Source organism: Carcharodon carcharias, chromosome 6 (genome assembly GCF_017639515.1).
Source record: "Carcharodon carcharias isolate sCarCar2 chromosome 6, sCarCar2.pri, whole genome shotgun sequence".
Taxonomy (NCBI): Eukaryota; Metazoa; Chordata; class Chondrichthyes; order Lamniformes; family Lamnidae; genus Carcharodon; species Carcharodon carcharias.
The window spans coordinates 113,494,468-113,511,918 of record NC_054472.1 but is presented as its reverse complement, the minus strand read 5'-3'; the positions used below and the strand labels follow the sequence as shown (position 1 = coordinate 113,511,918).

General features: G+C 44.9%; 1 protein-coding gene across 1 annotated transcript in view; it reads right to left on the bottom strand.

The window, feature by feature from the left end:
• klhl14 (kelch-like family member 14) overlaps nucleotides 1-17,451 on the bottom strand; it is a 219,804-nt gene that overhangs the window by 182,724 nt on the left and 19,629 nt on the right. The window contains exon 2 of the mRNA XM_041190512.1: nucleotides 15,479-15,600. Coding sequence (XP_041046446.1) covers nucleotides 15,479-15,600 — 122 coding nt within the window. The remainder of the gene's footprint in view (nucleotides 1-15,478; nucleotides 15,601-17,451) is intronic.

The following is a 17,451-nucleotide window of genomic DNA, read 5'->3' as shown; positions in this document are numbered from 1 at the left end:
CTGGCCGTTAATTAAATACATCAAGATATGGTAGAACTATTTCTGGTTACCTTTTGTGCTAAGTTACCTTAACTATTATGGCTATAACAATATTAATGGCCTGCTATGATTATAAAGCATTTTTCATATGATTTATGAACATATTGTCATATCACTGGGGCTCAGCAGTTTTTAAATTCATTTATGGGATGTGGGCATCGCTGGCTAGGATAGCATTTATTGCATTTATTGTAAAGTATGTAAGTATGTTTCTAGTTACAATGGGTACAATATGGCAGTAATCTATTAAGAGGTATTATTACCCCTGTAATTTAGCTGATGAAGCTTTAGATTTTGTTACCATTGCCTATGTGTCATGAAAATATCACTGCAATGCTTGTGAGTGATATAAACACACATCATGTTCATTGGAACAATAACTTGGACTTAAAAGTCTAAGGGCGGTATCATCCCAGATTTGCACAAAGTGCAGTAGCAGGTGGGAAAAGGACATTTTACCCACCAGCCGCTATGGTGGCTTTTTGCACAATATTGTCCCATTCCTGGTGCGTTCCACCTCATTAATAATACATTCCCGAGAGACACGCCAGGTCACTAGCAGGGCGACCTCTGATTCACCCACCCCGCCGTCACCTCAGGCCTTCAGTAATCCGGGCGTCATACTTAAAGGACGCCCCTGCGCAGAGCCAGCAATCTCAAAGGCATCGGAAGCTGCTGCAAAGTCATGGCTGCCTAAGGATGGAAAATTTAACAACGCCTCCCTTGGTCACCTACTGGACGCTGTGGAGGCCTGCCATGATGTCCTTTACCCCGACCAGCAAGCAAGATCACCAATCCAGCATGGGAAGCGGTGGCAGTGGTGGTCAGTGCCATTGCCCTGGAAAAGAGGACAGCCACCCAGTGCTGAAAGAGGATGAATGATCTCCTCCTTTCCGCCAGGGTAAGTCACTCTTCTCATCACTCTACTCACAAACTCACAAACCCATCACACATCCACAGGGATCTCATTCACTGCCAGTTCAAGGGACATCACCCTTCACTCTCACGCAAACATTCATTTGCCTTGTGGATCGTGTCCTCATCCCACTCATGGCACCACTCAGCATCACACATCCTTCTCATCTCGCCTGGCAGATGTCCTGCTTACACTTTGTCCATCTGTTTTCATGCAGGCATACAAAAAAAGGAAGAGGTCACAGACTGGTGGCAGAATGCTTGACATCAAGGTCCTCACAGGCTTTGAAAATAGAGTCATCAAGCTGGCCGATGATGATCTGGACCATTCCTGTGTTGATGGTGAGGTCAATGGTGCTCAACCAAGTGAGGATCCAGCATCCATCAGACAACCATGCTGTGAGTCAATTCGCCTGTTCCGCTGTCCCCTGCCATACACTAATTATCTCTCCTTGCTTTCACAGGCACATCTGGGAAACAGCCAAATGGGTCCACGACCCAGGTCCTCGACTCAAGCCCCGAAGGCACCTCGGAAGAAGATCTGATGACATCCTAATTGAAGATCCATCACAGCGCTCACTCACACCCCCCACCAACACAGAGACACACATCTCTGGGGGGCCTAGTTCTAAAGTAGCCTCAGGGTTCCAATCTGGTGAGCATATCACATTGTCTAATCCATAGCATTGCGGAGACAGGGAATTCCCAGGTTTTTGGAACTCGGAGGACTACTGGAGGCCAGAAATCTGCTGAGTCTGAGTCAGATGACAAGCCTCTGAACTTGGTCATGTCACAGTTGCTGAAGCTGCAAAGGCCAGCTCGGGAACATCAGGAAGGGCTGTCCGCCACAGTCCTCAGATTGCAAGGCACGATGGAGGTGTCTGTCCGCCTTCAGTCTGAGGTAATAGTGCCGGCATGCCAACGTGCTGAGGTCAACACTGGTAGGATGGCAGCCGCCATGGAGACCTCGGTCCAGGATGTTGCTTCTGCACTGCTGCATGGGCTGAACTCCATCACTGATGTCATTGCTGGCCTCCAACAGTGTCAACGAGCGAGGGGTGCTGGGCAGCTCGATCTCACTCCAGCTTCCCCTTCTCCTCAAGAAGTCAGCTAGAGGCCCTTGGGCACCCATAGGGAGGGGGATCAGCAGGTGCACACCCCAGGGTCATCCACCCACCCAAGTTTCCAGCTCATCTGAATCCCCTCTTCCTGTGACCCCAACAGCTCCAGCTCCACAGGCCGAGGAGGGTGCCACTGCAGGACCCCAAAAGCAGGCCGGGGCCCTCCAGAGGACACCCATCAAGGTAATCACAGACAGGGCATCACAGTCAGCAGGCTGCCTCCACCTCTGCTGTGGATGTCGGGTGAGCACCAAGACGTAGCGGCAGGGTTAGGAAGGTTAAGAAGACATAGTTGCACAGCCTGGGCATGGGTGTTAATCACTTATACAGAATGCTCACTATTGTAAATAAACTCCCAAGAATGTCTCTCTGCCTATGGCTCCCTGTTCTGATAAGCAGAGTTCGTGTCACTCAGCTGTGAAACCTTTCTGCACAAGCTAAAGGCAGGTGTCTCAGTCCAGAGCCTCTTCCCTGAGGAGTGTGTAACCTTCAGAACAAAGTGGATGGTCCGGCTTCCCATTTACTGGACACATTACTGATGCCTGCATCTCAATGGTGCTTGTCATTGCTGCCAGAATGTAATGGGCAAGCATTACAGAGTTCCGTCATTCTCTCTGTGTGCTCTCAGCATCTTAAAGGTGGGGCTGGCCCCCCAGTCTCCTTAGCATCTATGACTGGTCATGCTTTGCTCCTGTAGGGAACATGTGCTGAAGGCTGACAAAGGATTAGATGCATTTAAAGTTTCACGGCTGTGTCTCCATATGACCCTGAGCACAAGAACACAAGCGAGCTGCCCTCAGCCAGAAAGGAGTCAGACATTCACAGGGGCAATGTGAAGATCTATGGAGCGTTGTCATCATTCTCCTGGAATCTAGCAAATATTAGGACCTCTGCTGCATCTCCATGACATGAGCCTGAGCACTGAGGGTATGTGTGCTGCTGTCAGCCACACAGTAGTCAAACATTCACAGATGCAAGATGAGGATGTCAAGACTGTCCTCAATGCATCTTGTCATCATCCTCCATGAATCTTGTGGCTATGAGGGCCTCCCAAGCATGCCTGCATCATCTGGCCAGTGCAATGGCCTCATCGCCGGCATCCTTGCCTTCAAGGTCCTCATCATCGTCACCCCCTTCAACATCCTCCTCATTGGAGGATACATGCAGCTCCTCCATTTCCCCCTCAGCCAGGTCCTCCCCCTGTTGCAGCGCCAGGTTGTGTAATGCACAGCAGGCGACGAGGATGCACGACACCCTCTGGGGACTGTATTGCAGTGGTCCACCGGATCTGTCGAGGCACCAGAACGTAATTTTCAAAACGCCTATAGTTTGCTCCACCAAAGTCTGGATTGTGACATGAGCCTCGTAGTGTCACTCTACTGCAGTCTGAGGCCGCTGCATGGGTGTCATCAGCCACATCCTCTGTGGGTGGTCTTTGTCCCCAAGGAGCCAATTCTGTAGCCTCTGTGGACCCTGGAAGATGTCAGGGATCTGAGACCTACTAAGGGTGTTGGAGTCGTGGATGCTCCCTGGGAATTGTGCGCAGGCCTGCAGGGTGTGTTTGTGGTGGTCGCACACCAGCTGAACATTCAGCAGATGGAAGCCCTTGCAGTTGACATAGTTGACTGCTTATTGCCATGGAGATCTAAGTGCCACATGAACGCAGTTGTTGGCACCCTGCACCTGTGGGAAACCTGAGATCGGTGCAAAACCCAACACTCTTCCTTCCTGGCTTTCCTGATTGCGAGCGAAATTCAGAAAGTTCTGTGCCTTCAAGAAGATGGCGTCTGTGACCTTCTGGATACATTTGTCTGTGGGGGCTTGTGAGTTCCCGCACACGTCACTTGTGGAGCCCTGGAAGGAGCTACTGGTGTAAAAATTCAGCACTGAGGTCACTTTCACAGCCACTGGCAGTGGATGCCCTCCATGTGCCGGTGACACCAAATCCTGTAGCAGGTGGCAGATGGGACCAACCAGTTCCCTAGACATGCAAAGTCTTTGATGACACTGGTTCTCAGTCATCTGCAGGAATGACAAACACCGTATTTCCACTCTGGTTCTAGCGAGGCTCCTATGAGTGACAGCTCGCTGCTAATCTTCAGCTGCATGCGTAGCAGGCCCTGCCATCCCCTCTTCTTGAGGGAGGTGCTCCTCCCATTGCAGAACCTGGTGCCTCCACCGCACTCTTCTTATTCTCTGCTCTCTGTAAGCTATGAGCCATAGCGCTAAATCACCAGGCTCCGTGATCCTAATGTTATCCTCCTGCAGGATCAAACAGAGAGACATGTGGGTTAACATATGTGTCCTAAGAACCTCTCTCCTGATTAAGTCTGAAGGCCCCTTAACACATGCAGGTAAATGCTGGCCACTGCTTGGATGGCCAGTGTGTAGTGCGCTCATTAGCTGTCCAAAACCCCACCCACCTCTGCTCCACTCCACTTGACCGGTTGGCAGCAGCTTCGGACACTGGGCTGCACGCTGTGCTCTCAGCTCAAACAAGGTATTCTCCTAACCTGCGCTACAAGACTGCACTGTTAGCTTGAACTAAAATGGATACTGGTCCAAATGTAATAAAGACATTGCAAGGTGCTGTGAGAGCCTCCACCAGTGACTGCGCCATGGCCACATTTCACAAGGGGATTGTACAACTTGCCCAGTCGGCCGGTGCTCTGCTGCCCCCTAAAATACACATTAATTTGCAGTCTGCGCCTGAGGGGTGAAAGGTTCTGGAGCATTTGGTGGCACTTTCATGTTTTTTTGTTGCTTGAGTGGGCAGGAAAGCTTCAGAGGCCCGACTCCAAGCATGTCAATGGAGCTGCACTGAACGGTCTCAGTTGCAGAAGAATGCTCACTTTTGACAAGTTTTTCCAAGTGCTTAGCAGCTTCCCTCACGTCCCCGCCACCCCCACTCCCCAGCATGTGCATGAGTATTTCCTTCAGTCTGTCTGCGCTGCCTTGCCACTAACCCTCACAGCCCCGCCCACCCCCGTCTGACCCGCACTGGAGCCCTTGCCCTGGCACTGCGTTGAAAGCCAGCTGGGAAAAAGCAACTTGCCTGTGCCCCCTGACGAATGCGCGGTGTCTCTTTCTTGATGTCCTACAGGCAACGGTCACGAGCATAGCACAAGGTTGCCTGCACTCACCTCCAGGTTGGCCTTGAAGCTCAGGTTGCCAGGCACACACCTTTTCAAGGCAGTCGTGAAGCACACTATTCTGAAGTGGTGAAGCTGACATGGGCGGTAAATTTGACATGCGGGGCTGATTCCAGCAAGCAGGGCTTATAATTAGGTGCAAATGTATTAAAATGACCTCCCCGACGTGCAGTGGCAGGAAATGCAGCCCACCATTGACAGGTGGCGCAGACGATCGCAAACTGGTTTCACGATGGCGTAAAACCAATTTTTGGCCTTCTTGCCATATTGTTCGCCCCCTGCCCGCCATGTCGCCCAACACCAATGGGACTGGAAAATTCCAGACTGAGGCTGGGATTTTCCAGCCCCCGCCAGCGGGGGGTTGATAATCCCACCCTAAGGTTCATGAATGCCACCAGCTCCTGATTCTTTGATATGAACTGGCACTGGGTAGAAATCCAAGGCACATCCTCTCTCATCCTGTCTTGCTTCATGTCTCACTGCCCTTTTCTTTTTCAAATGCTTAAGCTAACACTTTGGAAGTTATGAAACTGATCCTAGCTGCCAGCAGGGAGTCTTTCCCACAGTAGCAGATATCGGAATTTCAGATACGTTATTCATAATTTTCCAAGCCGATGCCCAAATTTCTGATCTGCGCTGCCGACGAACAAGGCTCCTTATCAGCATTACAGTCTTCTAAAATTATCCTATACGTACTCAATGCTACGTTTATATATTTTAAGTAAGTAGTAATAATTGTGTCCACAAAGATACCACTACAGCACACAGATTAGTTAAAAATTTTATGGGCCAGCTGGAACAATCCACCTACTGTAACTGTGATAATCTGGATATGGATCTCGCTGTACAGTTTGTCCCACATTAACAATCACTCAGATTACTGCATGACAGCCTAGAAATTACTATTGCTGTTCTTGGTGTATCAGTGCTTAAGGTATTCAAATGACGCCTTCAGCCAAGATTTTAAAGCAGACACTACCAGCCTGTTTATTTTAAATGCATTAAGTGCATGCTTGATAATATTGCTAGCAGGCTAGCATTACTAAACTGGGGTTGTTGCTGAATTATCGACTTATCTTCAAAAATCTTGAGCAGATTTTACCAGCCCTTTCGGGACAGGTTGGGAGGTGGGAGGGCTCTTATAATGGTGCAGGTGGGCAGCAAATGGCATGTCACCATTGTCTTCCTGCTGTCATGCCATCTTGCCAGCGGCAGAGGAGGTACCAGATGGCCCCCGGCAGAATGACTTACTTAGGTGACCAATTAGGAGCCTCTTCCCACCACCACTGGCATTTAACCAGTGGTGGGGAAGCCCTCCACTGTGCGAGAATGCCAGGTAAACCCTGGTGGCCTAATGGTGGGCTCCAGGAGTGAGGTGAGAGCCTCTTTTTCAGGCACTCTTTGGCCCAAGGAGTGTCCCCTGATGGCAAAGGCTGCCTCCGCTTTAGTGACACTGCCATCACTTACCTAACCCACTCAACAGGGGCTACCTGACTAACTCCAGCGCCCCCAGACCCCATTTACCTGGTTGTGGGGCTGCATGCCCATTGATGCATGTTCCTCCTCCAGGTACAGCCCCAGGCGGGGTCACCATTCCCAGTCACACTGCTGAGCTTCTGGCCCTCTGACTGGCCAACAGCTGTTGGGGACAAGTGGCTGTCCTAAATAGGGACAGCAACCTGGCAGCAGCAAGGGACTCCCACTGTCACCACTCAATCCTGTATTTCACAGACTATTTTTGTTCATGAACAGACTTTTTGTTGATGTTTATCAGCATCAATTCATATTCACAGTTAATATCAGCTGCTTCTTTCTTTTTAGATTCATTTTTAGTTTACTTTTATCTCTGTTTGGGAGTGTTTTGGAGTGATATTCTTAATAACCAAGTAAGGAAATAGCCATCATTTGCTCAGCCTCTCTCCTTGACAGTGCGGCTGAGATGGCATTCAGATTGAGTGCCACCATAATGTCTATTTAGATTATCCTTCAAGGCAAGAATCTGAAGAGAAAGGGGACAGATTTGCATGGCTTTTTCAATACAATGAATTATTTGGATGGATGGGAGTGGAAATTGGGACATGAATGATATTCACAATATGCAGGTGAGTCCATAAGAAACCCACCTACAATGGGTGAGCACATAGGAACTTAGCAATGCAGGGAGCATCAAAGGTAATCACTGAGATTCAGACGCATCTTCTGACTAACAACAAAATGAGGGCACCAAATAGGCGGCTTGTTGCAACTCATCAGTTGTAGGAGAGCAAGATCTTGGCCTAACCAGCCGGAAAGTCAGGTCTGAGGCTGGTGGAAGTGATTTGGATCGAAGCAGGGGCTCTTGCATAGGTCAAGAGTTGCTAGACATTTTATGTGGATCAGGAGAAGCACTTCTGTTCCTCATGGCCCACAACAATAACATGTAAAAATGTTCTGAGCTTTGTGTGGAGCAGGGCCCAAAATCATTTATTCATAAGTCAGCAAAATTGTGGCAGTCACACTCTCAAACTAGAAGAAAGCTGGTCAAATTAGCAGGTCTGTTTAGCTGTAGATTTTTTCCATTCCACCAATATCCTTTTTCTGAAATCTCTTTGTTCTGCAGAACTCCAGAATCCAAATTAACCTTTTATCCTTCAGCTTTGTTGTTGGTGTTTTAATGACAGTATCACAGATAAAAGCTTTAAAATGTACTGAGAAGGGGGAAAATAAAATGAATTTAAGTAGCATATGTTAATTTATATCTACTAAAATATGCTGACTTGCAGCCATCTACTATAATCAAGTTTTCTTAATTACATTAAAAACAAATTGCACTTTTTGAGTTAGTCTATCTTGATGTTTCAATCAATTAGATTTTTCCAGCCACCAAATAATCCTACTTCCATCTGAATCAAGTCATCACCTTGGAAATAAAATACCAAAAGAATATGGCATCACCACCTGGACGTTTGTTTTACCTTGTCTGGAAAGTTTAAGACACTGCAACTATTCAAGTTTACCTACAGCACCCTGGTGTAGTGAGTAAATAGTGTATTCAGTGCATGAGATGTTGATTTTGCTTGGGAGTCAATTCAACTTTCTGATTAAACACAAGGGGATTCTAACAAATTGCTTATTTAGAATCCAGTTTTTGAAATTATCCTTATCCATCTCACAGCATTTTTAAAGAACTAAATGTAGTCCTCATGACCCTTCGACTCGAAACGTCAACTCTTTTCTTCTCCGCCGATGCTGCCAGACCTGCTGAGTTTTTCCAGGTAATTCTGTTTTTGTTTTTGTTTTGGATTTCCAGCATCCGCAGTTTTTTTGTTTTTATGAATCAATGCAATTGGGCAGCATGCTTGCCTTCATCGGCAGGGGTATTGAGTATAAAAGCTGGGAAGTCATGCTGCAGCTGAATAGAACCTTAGTTGGGCCACACTTGGAATATTGCGTGCAATTCTGGTAGCCACATTATCAGAAGGATATGGAGGCATTGGAGAGGGTGCAGAGGAGGTTTATCAGGATGCTGCCTGGTCTGGAGGTTATTAGCTATGAGGAGAGGTTGGAGAAACTTGGATTGTTCTCACTAGAACGACAGAGATTGAGGAACGACTTGATGGAAGTTTACAAAATTATGAGTGGCATGGACAGAGTAGATAATCAGAAGCTTTTTCCCAGGATGGAAGAGTCAATTACTAGGGGACATAGATTTAAGGTGAGAGGAGAAAACTTTAGAGGAGATGTGCGGGGCAAGTTTTTTATGGAGAGGGTAGTGAGGGTCTGGAATTCGCTGCTGGAGAAGGTGGTGGAAGCAGGTATGATAGTGGTGTTCAAGAGGCAGCTTGACTAATACATGAATAGGATGGGAATAGAGGGATACGGACTCCAGAAGTGCAAAATGTTTTAGTTTGACAGGCAATATGATCGGTGCAGGCTTGGAGGGTGGAAGGGCCTGTTCCTGAGCTGTACTTTTCTTTGTTCTTTTGTTCTTTATAATTAAAAAAAAATTCCTTAATATATTTAAAAGTAGTTCCCAAAAACAAGCATCTAAATAATCTGATTTTAAATTACTGAAAGTGACTTTTAAAAAACTTACAAAACTATTGTCTAGTTAGATTGGGATAGAATAGTGATATCCTTAGCAAATTTTTAAAAATCTTTCAAAACATAACTAACGGCGTCCTAAGGCCCAAAAGTTCCAGTTTAAGATTTGGAGCTTCATCAAGACCCTGTAAACGAGCACAATTAGCAGCAACTTCCAAGACTGCTTCTACCATGATGTTTTTAAAACAACCGCATGAGATTGCGGAAAATCAAATTGCGCTGAATTCAATTTGTGCTTATAGTTCCTCAATCTTTTGCGTTGGTTATGCAGATATCAAGGGAATTGCACTAAAAAATAACACAATCGAGCAGAAACTGCAATATTAGAACAACAAATTCAGTATTTAAATCTGTTCTCCAACTATCTAATTATTTAACTTGACTCTCCTTTTTTCCATTTGCCTTGTGAAAATCTGTGTTGCTATCTATTTCAGTCACTACTGTTTGCAACCAGTTTAGTTTCTACACAGTTTAACACATCTTCTCCCAAAGTAAAAAGGCTTATTTTGGTTTTAAAATAGTGCAATTTGCTTGCAAGTGCATTTTAAACTTTCTTATTGGTTGAAATTGGCAAAACATCCAGCAGACATATTAATTTGAAGTAAAGTGCTACCTTCTTTTCTCAAGGTAATCCTTCTAGTTTTGTGTTAGAAATGATCGCTTTTTTGTATTTGAGGAGCTTGTAAGGAACAGTAAGAACATGCTTTTTTAAACACACTTTTATAACGAAAATTAGAAAGCTAGATAAAATGGACAAACCTATGAAAGCAGGAAGGTTTCATGTACCATTAGATGCTTCCTTTTAGTCACATCTTAATTTATTTCCAGTAATGGCCTGTGTTAGGAACTAGAGGTAGTTTAAGTAAGTTATATTTGTATATGTGGGTGTTAGGAATGAGTTTTAGCTTTAAATTTAAATTTAATTTGTATTTCTGTATTTGTGTGGTAAGATGGGGGAACTTGAGTTTTAGTTTCACTTTAAAAAATGCCTGCATTTTAATGACGTTTTATCACTCTTGATATGAAGTTAAAACAAACACAATGTAGAAAAGCTGGGCTGTTGCCTAACAACAGGAGATCCACAGAGACAGGAAAAAACAGAAAAGTAGTTTCAGTTCAATTGAAAGCAGGTGCCGTAGAAGCTGGACACAGGAAAGGAAACTGCAGGAAGCTGGTTCCAAAGAATGAAACGATAAGTCCCAAAATCAGGAAACGGAGCAGGAGAAAGGTTGCAGGAAGACAGTGAAGTCAAGGGAGAAGAACAGGAATCTGAACAAGATCCTGTTCAGTGGAAGTGACAGCAATGAGCAGAGAGAAAGGCTCCAAGCTTAAAGGAAGAAGCTGAAGGATGCAGACTTGAAGCAAAATAGGCTTGCGAGAAGCCTGAAGATCCAAGGAGACAACTGAAGCTCTATAACTCCTTATTATGGGCATATGAAGCAGTGGTGTTCTGTTGGCAAGGCTGAGTACCTGAGAGAGAGTGTATCGGCTTTGTAGTCTTGCATGCAATATTTGCTCTGTAATTTTTACTATTTTGCTTTTCTTGTTCTGTTTTCTGTTATTGTTGCTGCTTTTCTGTAATAATTTGTTTTATTTATTCATTTTTATTCCTTCAACAAAGTCTTTTACCCTTTTTTTAATTAATTCATAGGATATGGTATACATAGTCCCACCCTCATCTCCTTAAGGCCACCTAGAGCGTGTTATGGTTGCAGGGTGGCCTTGTTTAACATTGGCTGATAGGCTGATTCGTGATCGGCATTTCTTCTGGATGAGGGGTGGGGCCTAAAATTCAGCCCTTGGTTCATTTAATTAACTCAATTCAAAATCCCCAACTGGATTATCTCTGGATTATTTGTTCAGGCCTCTGGATTACTAGTCCAGTACCATAAACCCTCTGCTGCCATACACATTTTAAAATGATCTCTGTCCAAAGAACACTGATTTTCTAAGTTTCCTTTTGCTCACTCTACATCTAGAGTTCTCGCATGCAAGGCAGTAGAAATTATACTGCAGCTATACAAAGCTCTGCTTAGACAAAACCTGGAATACCGTGAATCATTCTGGGCACTGCATCTAACAAAAGATATATTGGAGAGATTGCACAAACAATGCGTCATTGTATTTTCTATAATTTAGAAGGTTGAGGAGTGATTTGATTGAAGTTTTCAAGACACTAAGGGGAACAGAGAGAGTAGACAGAGGGAAGCTATTTTGGCTTGTTGGAAAGTCTAGGACTAACAGGCATAGTTTAAAAATTAGAGCCAGATGTTTCAGGAATGAAACTCAGAAAAATCTCTACACACAAAGGGCAGAATTGCCCAGATTTGCACAAAGTGCAGTAGCGGACAAGGAAGAAGTCATTTTAACCACCAGCCGCAATGGTGGGTTTTTGCGCCCTATCATCCCATTCCTGCCTCACTAATTATGCAGCCACAAGAAACACATCAAGTCACTGGCGGATGGCCTCTGATTTGCCCCCCATGCCATTACCTCGCCACTTCCTCAGGCAGGGTGCCATATTTAACTGCAACCACATGCACACTTCTCAATGCTTTCACCCCAGGGCTGCTCTGGTGAAGACATGGCCCCAAAAGCCAAGAACAGTGCAGCCCACAATTTAGTGACACATCCCGGGGACACCTTCTGGATGCCGTGGAGGCCCGCCTTGAAGTTCTCTAACCACTCCTCTGCCGCAGGAGGCCAATTAGTCTCACCACTCCGGCTTGGGAGGTATTGGCAGAGGTGGTCAGTGCCAATGTTGTACAAAAGAGGTTGGCCATCCATTGCAGAAAATGGATGAATGATCTCATTCATGCCTCCAGGATAAGGCAACCATCTTTTCACCCTAAACTCACACACTCACAAGGCCAGCACACATTCACTGGCATCTCAGTCATTGTCAGCTCAAGGAACATCACCACTCACTTTCTCACACACATCCTCACATCTCCACTGGCCTCACCTCCTTTGGAGACTGCCTCCTCAGCTCTCACTCTCATGAGGCCACTTGCACAGATCAACATGTAACGCTACACACACCCTGGGATAGCCCCTTTCCCAGTACAGCCCTCACCCTGCAGGTTCTCCCATTGCCACATCTCCCCCTTCCCAGAGCAAGCCCTAGCCCTGCAGTCATTGAAAGCCACCCCCAATTATGGCTGGATTGGTAGGTAGAGACTTGCCCATGAGCCCCACCTAAAAGTGATGCGGTGTTGCCTGTGAAGTCTAGCGCTGATGACCGCAAGTGCTGCCCGAAGCAAGGTAGGCAAACAAACCTCAAAGTCCCGAGTGAAGTGCAGCTCACCAGGTGCACGTCACTTTTGTACAGTTGTGAAACACATTGGCATGCCCAGATGATCCACCGTTGAGGGATAATTCTGGTGAGCAGAGCTTATAATGTGATGCAAAAGTATTGAAATTAGGTTCCTGACGTGCAGCAGCAGGAAATGCAGCCCGCCATTGATGAATGGAGCAGACGATTGCAAACTGATTTCATGACGGCATTAAACTGATTTTTAGCTGTCTCACCATATTGTTCCTCGCCACCACCCCCTGGCCCACCATGATGCCCGATACCAATGGGACTGGAAAATTCTGGCCAAAGGGTGGCAGAGGTTTGGAACATTCTTCTGTAAATGACAATTGATTCGAGGCCAACTGTTAATTATTAATCTGTGATTGATAGATTTTTGTTAACCAAGGTATAAAGGAATGTGGGACAAAGATCCAATTAGGTAATTGATCAACCATGGTCTCATAGAACAGGCTATGTACCAATATTCAGTTGTTTATCTCTTGAATTGCCCTTCTCTCCCCAATCCCTCTGTACCTCAGCTGAATTTCCCCCTTCATGCCTCAACTAGAACCCCCCCACTCCCCAAGTGCCTCTATTGAATCGCCCTGCCCCCAGTGCCTCTGATGGATTTGCCCCAGGGTTTCTGCTGGATCCCAACATCTTTATTCCATTTTCATCTCATCCATCATTTCTTTATTTTATTCCCTCAGCTCGAAAAAAAATTTACAAAAAACACAAAGGAAAATATTTTAGGTAAAATAGAGAGTCAAGTCTAAACAGGAAATCAAAAGGCTAAAAAACAGGAAAATTAAACAAATGTTAGTTTATCAAACAAAATTAGCTAATTGAGGAAAAAGCAGAGCGTTTGCATAAGAATGGATTCTTATCAGGCTGCCACCTCCCCCAGGTTCACTTTTACCCAGCACATGTCCCATAGTCCACATTAATCACAACATGATTGGCTGCAAGGTAAAGGATGTCATTTCACTGCATAAGTTTAAATTTTTTTTAGAAAAAATATAACTAACAATGCTAATGAAAATTATACTTAATTTTTACAAGCACTTGAAAATTTATGTATGGATATTGACTGGCACCTGTGGTACCTTAAAGAGTCAGCACTTTCAAGAAAGATTGGTAGAAAATTTGAAGAAAAATATTATTTTTCTCCCCCTTTCATGTACTGCATATGCTTTGGGCATTTTTAGCCTCACTTTAATTGCAGATCATTTGACCCTTCTCTGCAGTTTTACTCTTAACAAGCTCACCTTTTGTTCCAAGAAATAATTTATCCTTGATTGCATGAGTACCACTGAATGGTCCTGATGAGGTATATCAATGTACTCTCTAGCCAAATATTTCTTTTATAAGATAACAGTAACATAACGTAATAAGTTCTCAATATGGCTGTTTGATTAAAGAAATCCAAGGAAATTGAAAGGGCAGAGCCAAATCTCCAGGGAGAAGTGACTGGAGCATAGAAAAAACCTGAAAAAAACAAGAAATGTTGTTTTTGATAAGTAAACATTTTGGGCAGGTCTTTCAGCTTGGCGTGCGGGTGTGCGCCCAACACGCATGAGCGTGAAATAGCGCGTGATGATTTCAGGCAAACAACTAGACATCATCAAACACTCACGCTATATTTCAGTCAGCGGACATGCGCGGGAGTTGGCAGCATGCCTGCCGACAATAAAGAGGGCTGTTAAACTCATCAACCAATTAATTAAAGTGAAATTTTCCCTGCTCGTCCAACTTTACAATTGGCGGGCTGACGAATAGCCAAGAGGCTTTTGAATTTTTTTGTGAAACGTCATCCATGGGCAGGATGAGGTTTCGAACAGTGATTAAAAAAGCAATAAAAATTTTAAAAACTCATTTTTAACATGGATACATGTTTTCCTAATTTTTGAAATCTTTATTTTTAATGTTAAAAATCTTCAGCTTCCTGAGGCAGCTCCGTGCCTCCAAGGGGCTTTCACTGAGTGCACCCATGTGTATGCGCACAATTCAGCGCTCGCGCTCCTGCTGCCCCCACCCAGGCAGCACTGAGGTTGTCAACGTATGTTTCAAGCTGGCTGGCTGTTAATTGGACAGCCAGAGTGAAATCGTGGTCGGGGCCCGATCTCGGGTGGCGGACTTCTGCGCGGCCACTCCCGGGCCCACCCGCCTGGTGAGGTGAAAATCTGCCCTCAGTTTATACATTTCCAATTCTGACAAACATTATACCTTTAACTTAATTCTGCATTTTGTTTCTTTTTAATACATAAATACTTTTTTTCTTTACATGTCCAGAAGTAAAATTACAGACCTCAGGAAATTAGAATGCCATTCTGGAATTTTAGTAGGAATACGGAAAATGGAGAAGTTGGTCCCCTCCCCCCTCTGCTAGGTACTGTTATTTGCTGCTGTTCTCTAGCATAGCAGCACATTGTTTAGAACACTTGGCAGCAGACTGTGTCTCAGAATAAATGATTGAAGTTTACCATCATTTAAGCAGGGCTGACTTCTCCTTTAAGGACCCCTACTGTGTTACATTTCAGACAAGATCAATCAGTCATGAGCAACAATTGTTTAAAAACACAAATGTGAATCTGTGAAAAGAGCAAATGGTTCACAGCGACATTGTTTTGTTTGGAAAAATATCAATTTGCTGTAAAAAGGGTTTGATTGTATTTTGCTACTCAGCACAACAAATGCAATGGTATGATAAGTCACTTGATGACAGGATGAGTGAGAAAGACAGAGAGACAATTCCTTTAACAGCACAATCATCCCTTACTTCAACATCAGAGACTCTACTCAACAATGATGTACCATTCCTGTCAGCCACACTCAGAAATTAATGGGAATGTTTTCTGGGCCACACCTACTTGTAAGGATTTTCCACGTCTTCTTTTCTTCATCGTAATACTGAACTAAGTTGCTTGGAAGTCGATCCGGACCTGGAGGCAATCCACCCACCAATAATAAGAGTTTCTTACTGGACCGAATCCTGGAAAGGGGATTCAAAAGAAATCAAAAATATTTTATTGTGCAAAATGACCATGTCTCATGTAAAGCATGTCAGAGTGCCATTTTTCAAATAATTACTCCCTTACTAAAGTCTCAATGTGGTCTAGGATTATTACCCATCCAGTGGTTTTAAATGGTCTCCATGTTCAAAAATTTTATAACTATAAACATGAGACCAACATCTTATTTCCCTGTGAATTTTCTTCCTTCCCATCTTCTCATGCAGGCATATGGCTTCACAACCACCATCAAGTACCCCAAATAGTCATTCATTTATAGACCTCAGCAATGAGTATTGCAGTCTAGTCAATAGAGGGGCATCATAGCTGAAGGCAACTTGTTCTCAATCAATGCCTACACATACACACTTCTAGTTGAAGTGACTGGACAGTCAGAAGCAGGAATCCTAGGCTGATTTTTCCCCACATAATTCCCCAACGATAATTGTACCACTCCCCTCAGATGTGTTATGTCAGCACAGGCTTACAATTGATCTGGGTCCATCTGTTTTGTTTGGTTCAGCAACCCCGTGTCAACACCTGTTGAGCCATCAGAGATTGTCAAAGCCCAATTCTTAAAATAAATCCCTTTTTCAATTACTTTTGATATGAAAACATTTATCCTTAAGGTTTTGAATAAATTTTCATAAACAGCAAAGCAATATCACTACTCAAGCCACAATTCAACCATCTTCCTTGGCCTTGAACAGTTTTGGCTTTGACAAATGCTGGAAGCCAAGTTAAGCATCCAAAAGATGCAAGTGTAGTGAGAACTGTATTGTAAGACTCGGACACTGGAACCATTTGCACACCTTCAGCTCCCTTCCCTTCAGATTTATCAGTGGCATGACTGAGAAATATTCAGACCCTTGGAATAGTCTGGCTTTAATCCATACTAAATGTGTCAAGCAGCAAATGAATACTAGCAAGGTGACATATCACCAGACTACTACCTATCTGTGAGGTGAGAGGTGTTTGGTTTATCGTCTGTTGTAATGTGAAGGTTAGAAGCCTAGTTCTCTTATCTCAGTTGCAATCGTACTGAATTGTACACACAGCATTGCTGTATTTGCTACCAAAAATGCTCAGATTTCTTTTAAATTCACACATTCCGTTGCCTTTAAATGACTACATTGTGAATCGTGATAATGTGTGATAGTGTCAAATGGGTGATGGTGAGAAGCAACCCTCTTTACATCCCTCCTGATTTTTACTTCCATTGAAGTCAATAAATTGGGAGCCATGCAAAATAGGTTGCCATTCACTGGGCAGTATTTAATGCCCTTGGAGGCGGTGGGGGGGCATTTAATCAGGTGGGAGGTTGCCAGGTGGACAATTAATGCCCACTTAAAGGCCTCAGCCTGCCACCACTGGTATTCAACCAGTGGCGGGCGGGGCAGTTGCCATACAGGGAGCCCAAAATGCAAGCCTTGACATATATGTTTGCGAGCTCCCAGAAGGGTCCTTCATTGTCAGACACTAAGTGTCTGACTGAGGGGGCCATCGGCAAGGGTGGGTGCACATTGAAAGCCACCTTCTTGCCCCTGCCTCCAAAAGCCCCAATGCCTCTCTCCCACGACCCCTAACCCACCCTCACTGACCTGTGACCTGGGTCCCTTGCTGATTGTGGGCCTCCAGTGGGTACATTGCCAGCAGCAACCATCACTACCCTGGTGGTGCTGCCTACAATGAAGAGCATGGCCTCTGATTGGTCGGCAGCTCTCAGGGTGCAGGATGTCCAGCCCTGAGGTCCTTAATTCCGGGGAAGACCCGCCACTGGCCATTTAAGTGCCGGATGGGCACTTAATATGGTGCACCTTCCCCAAAGGAGG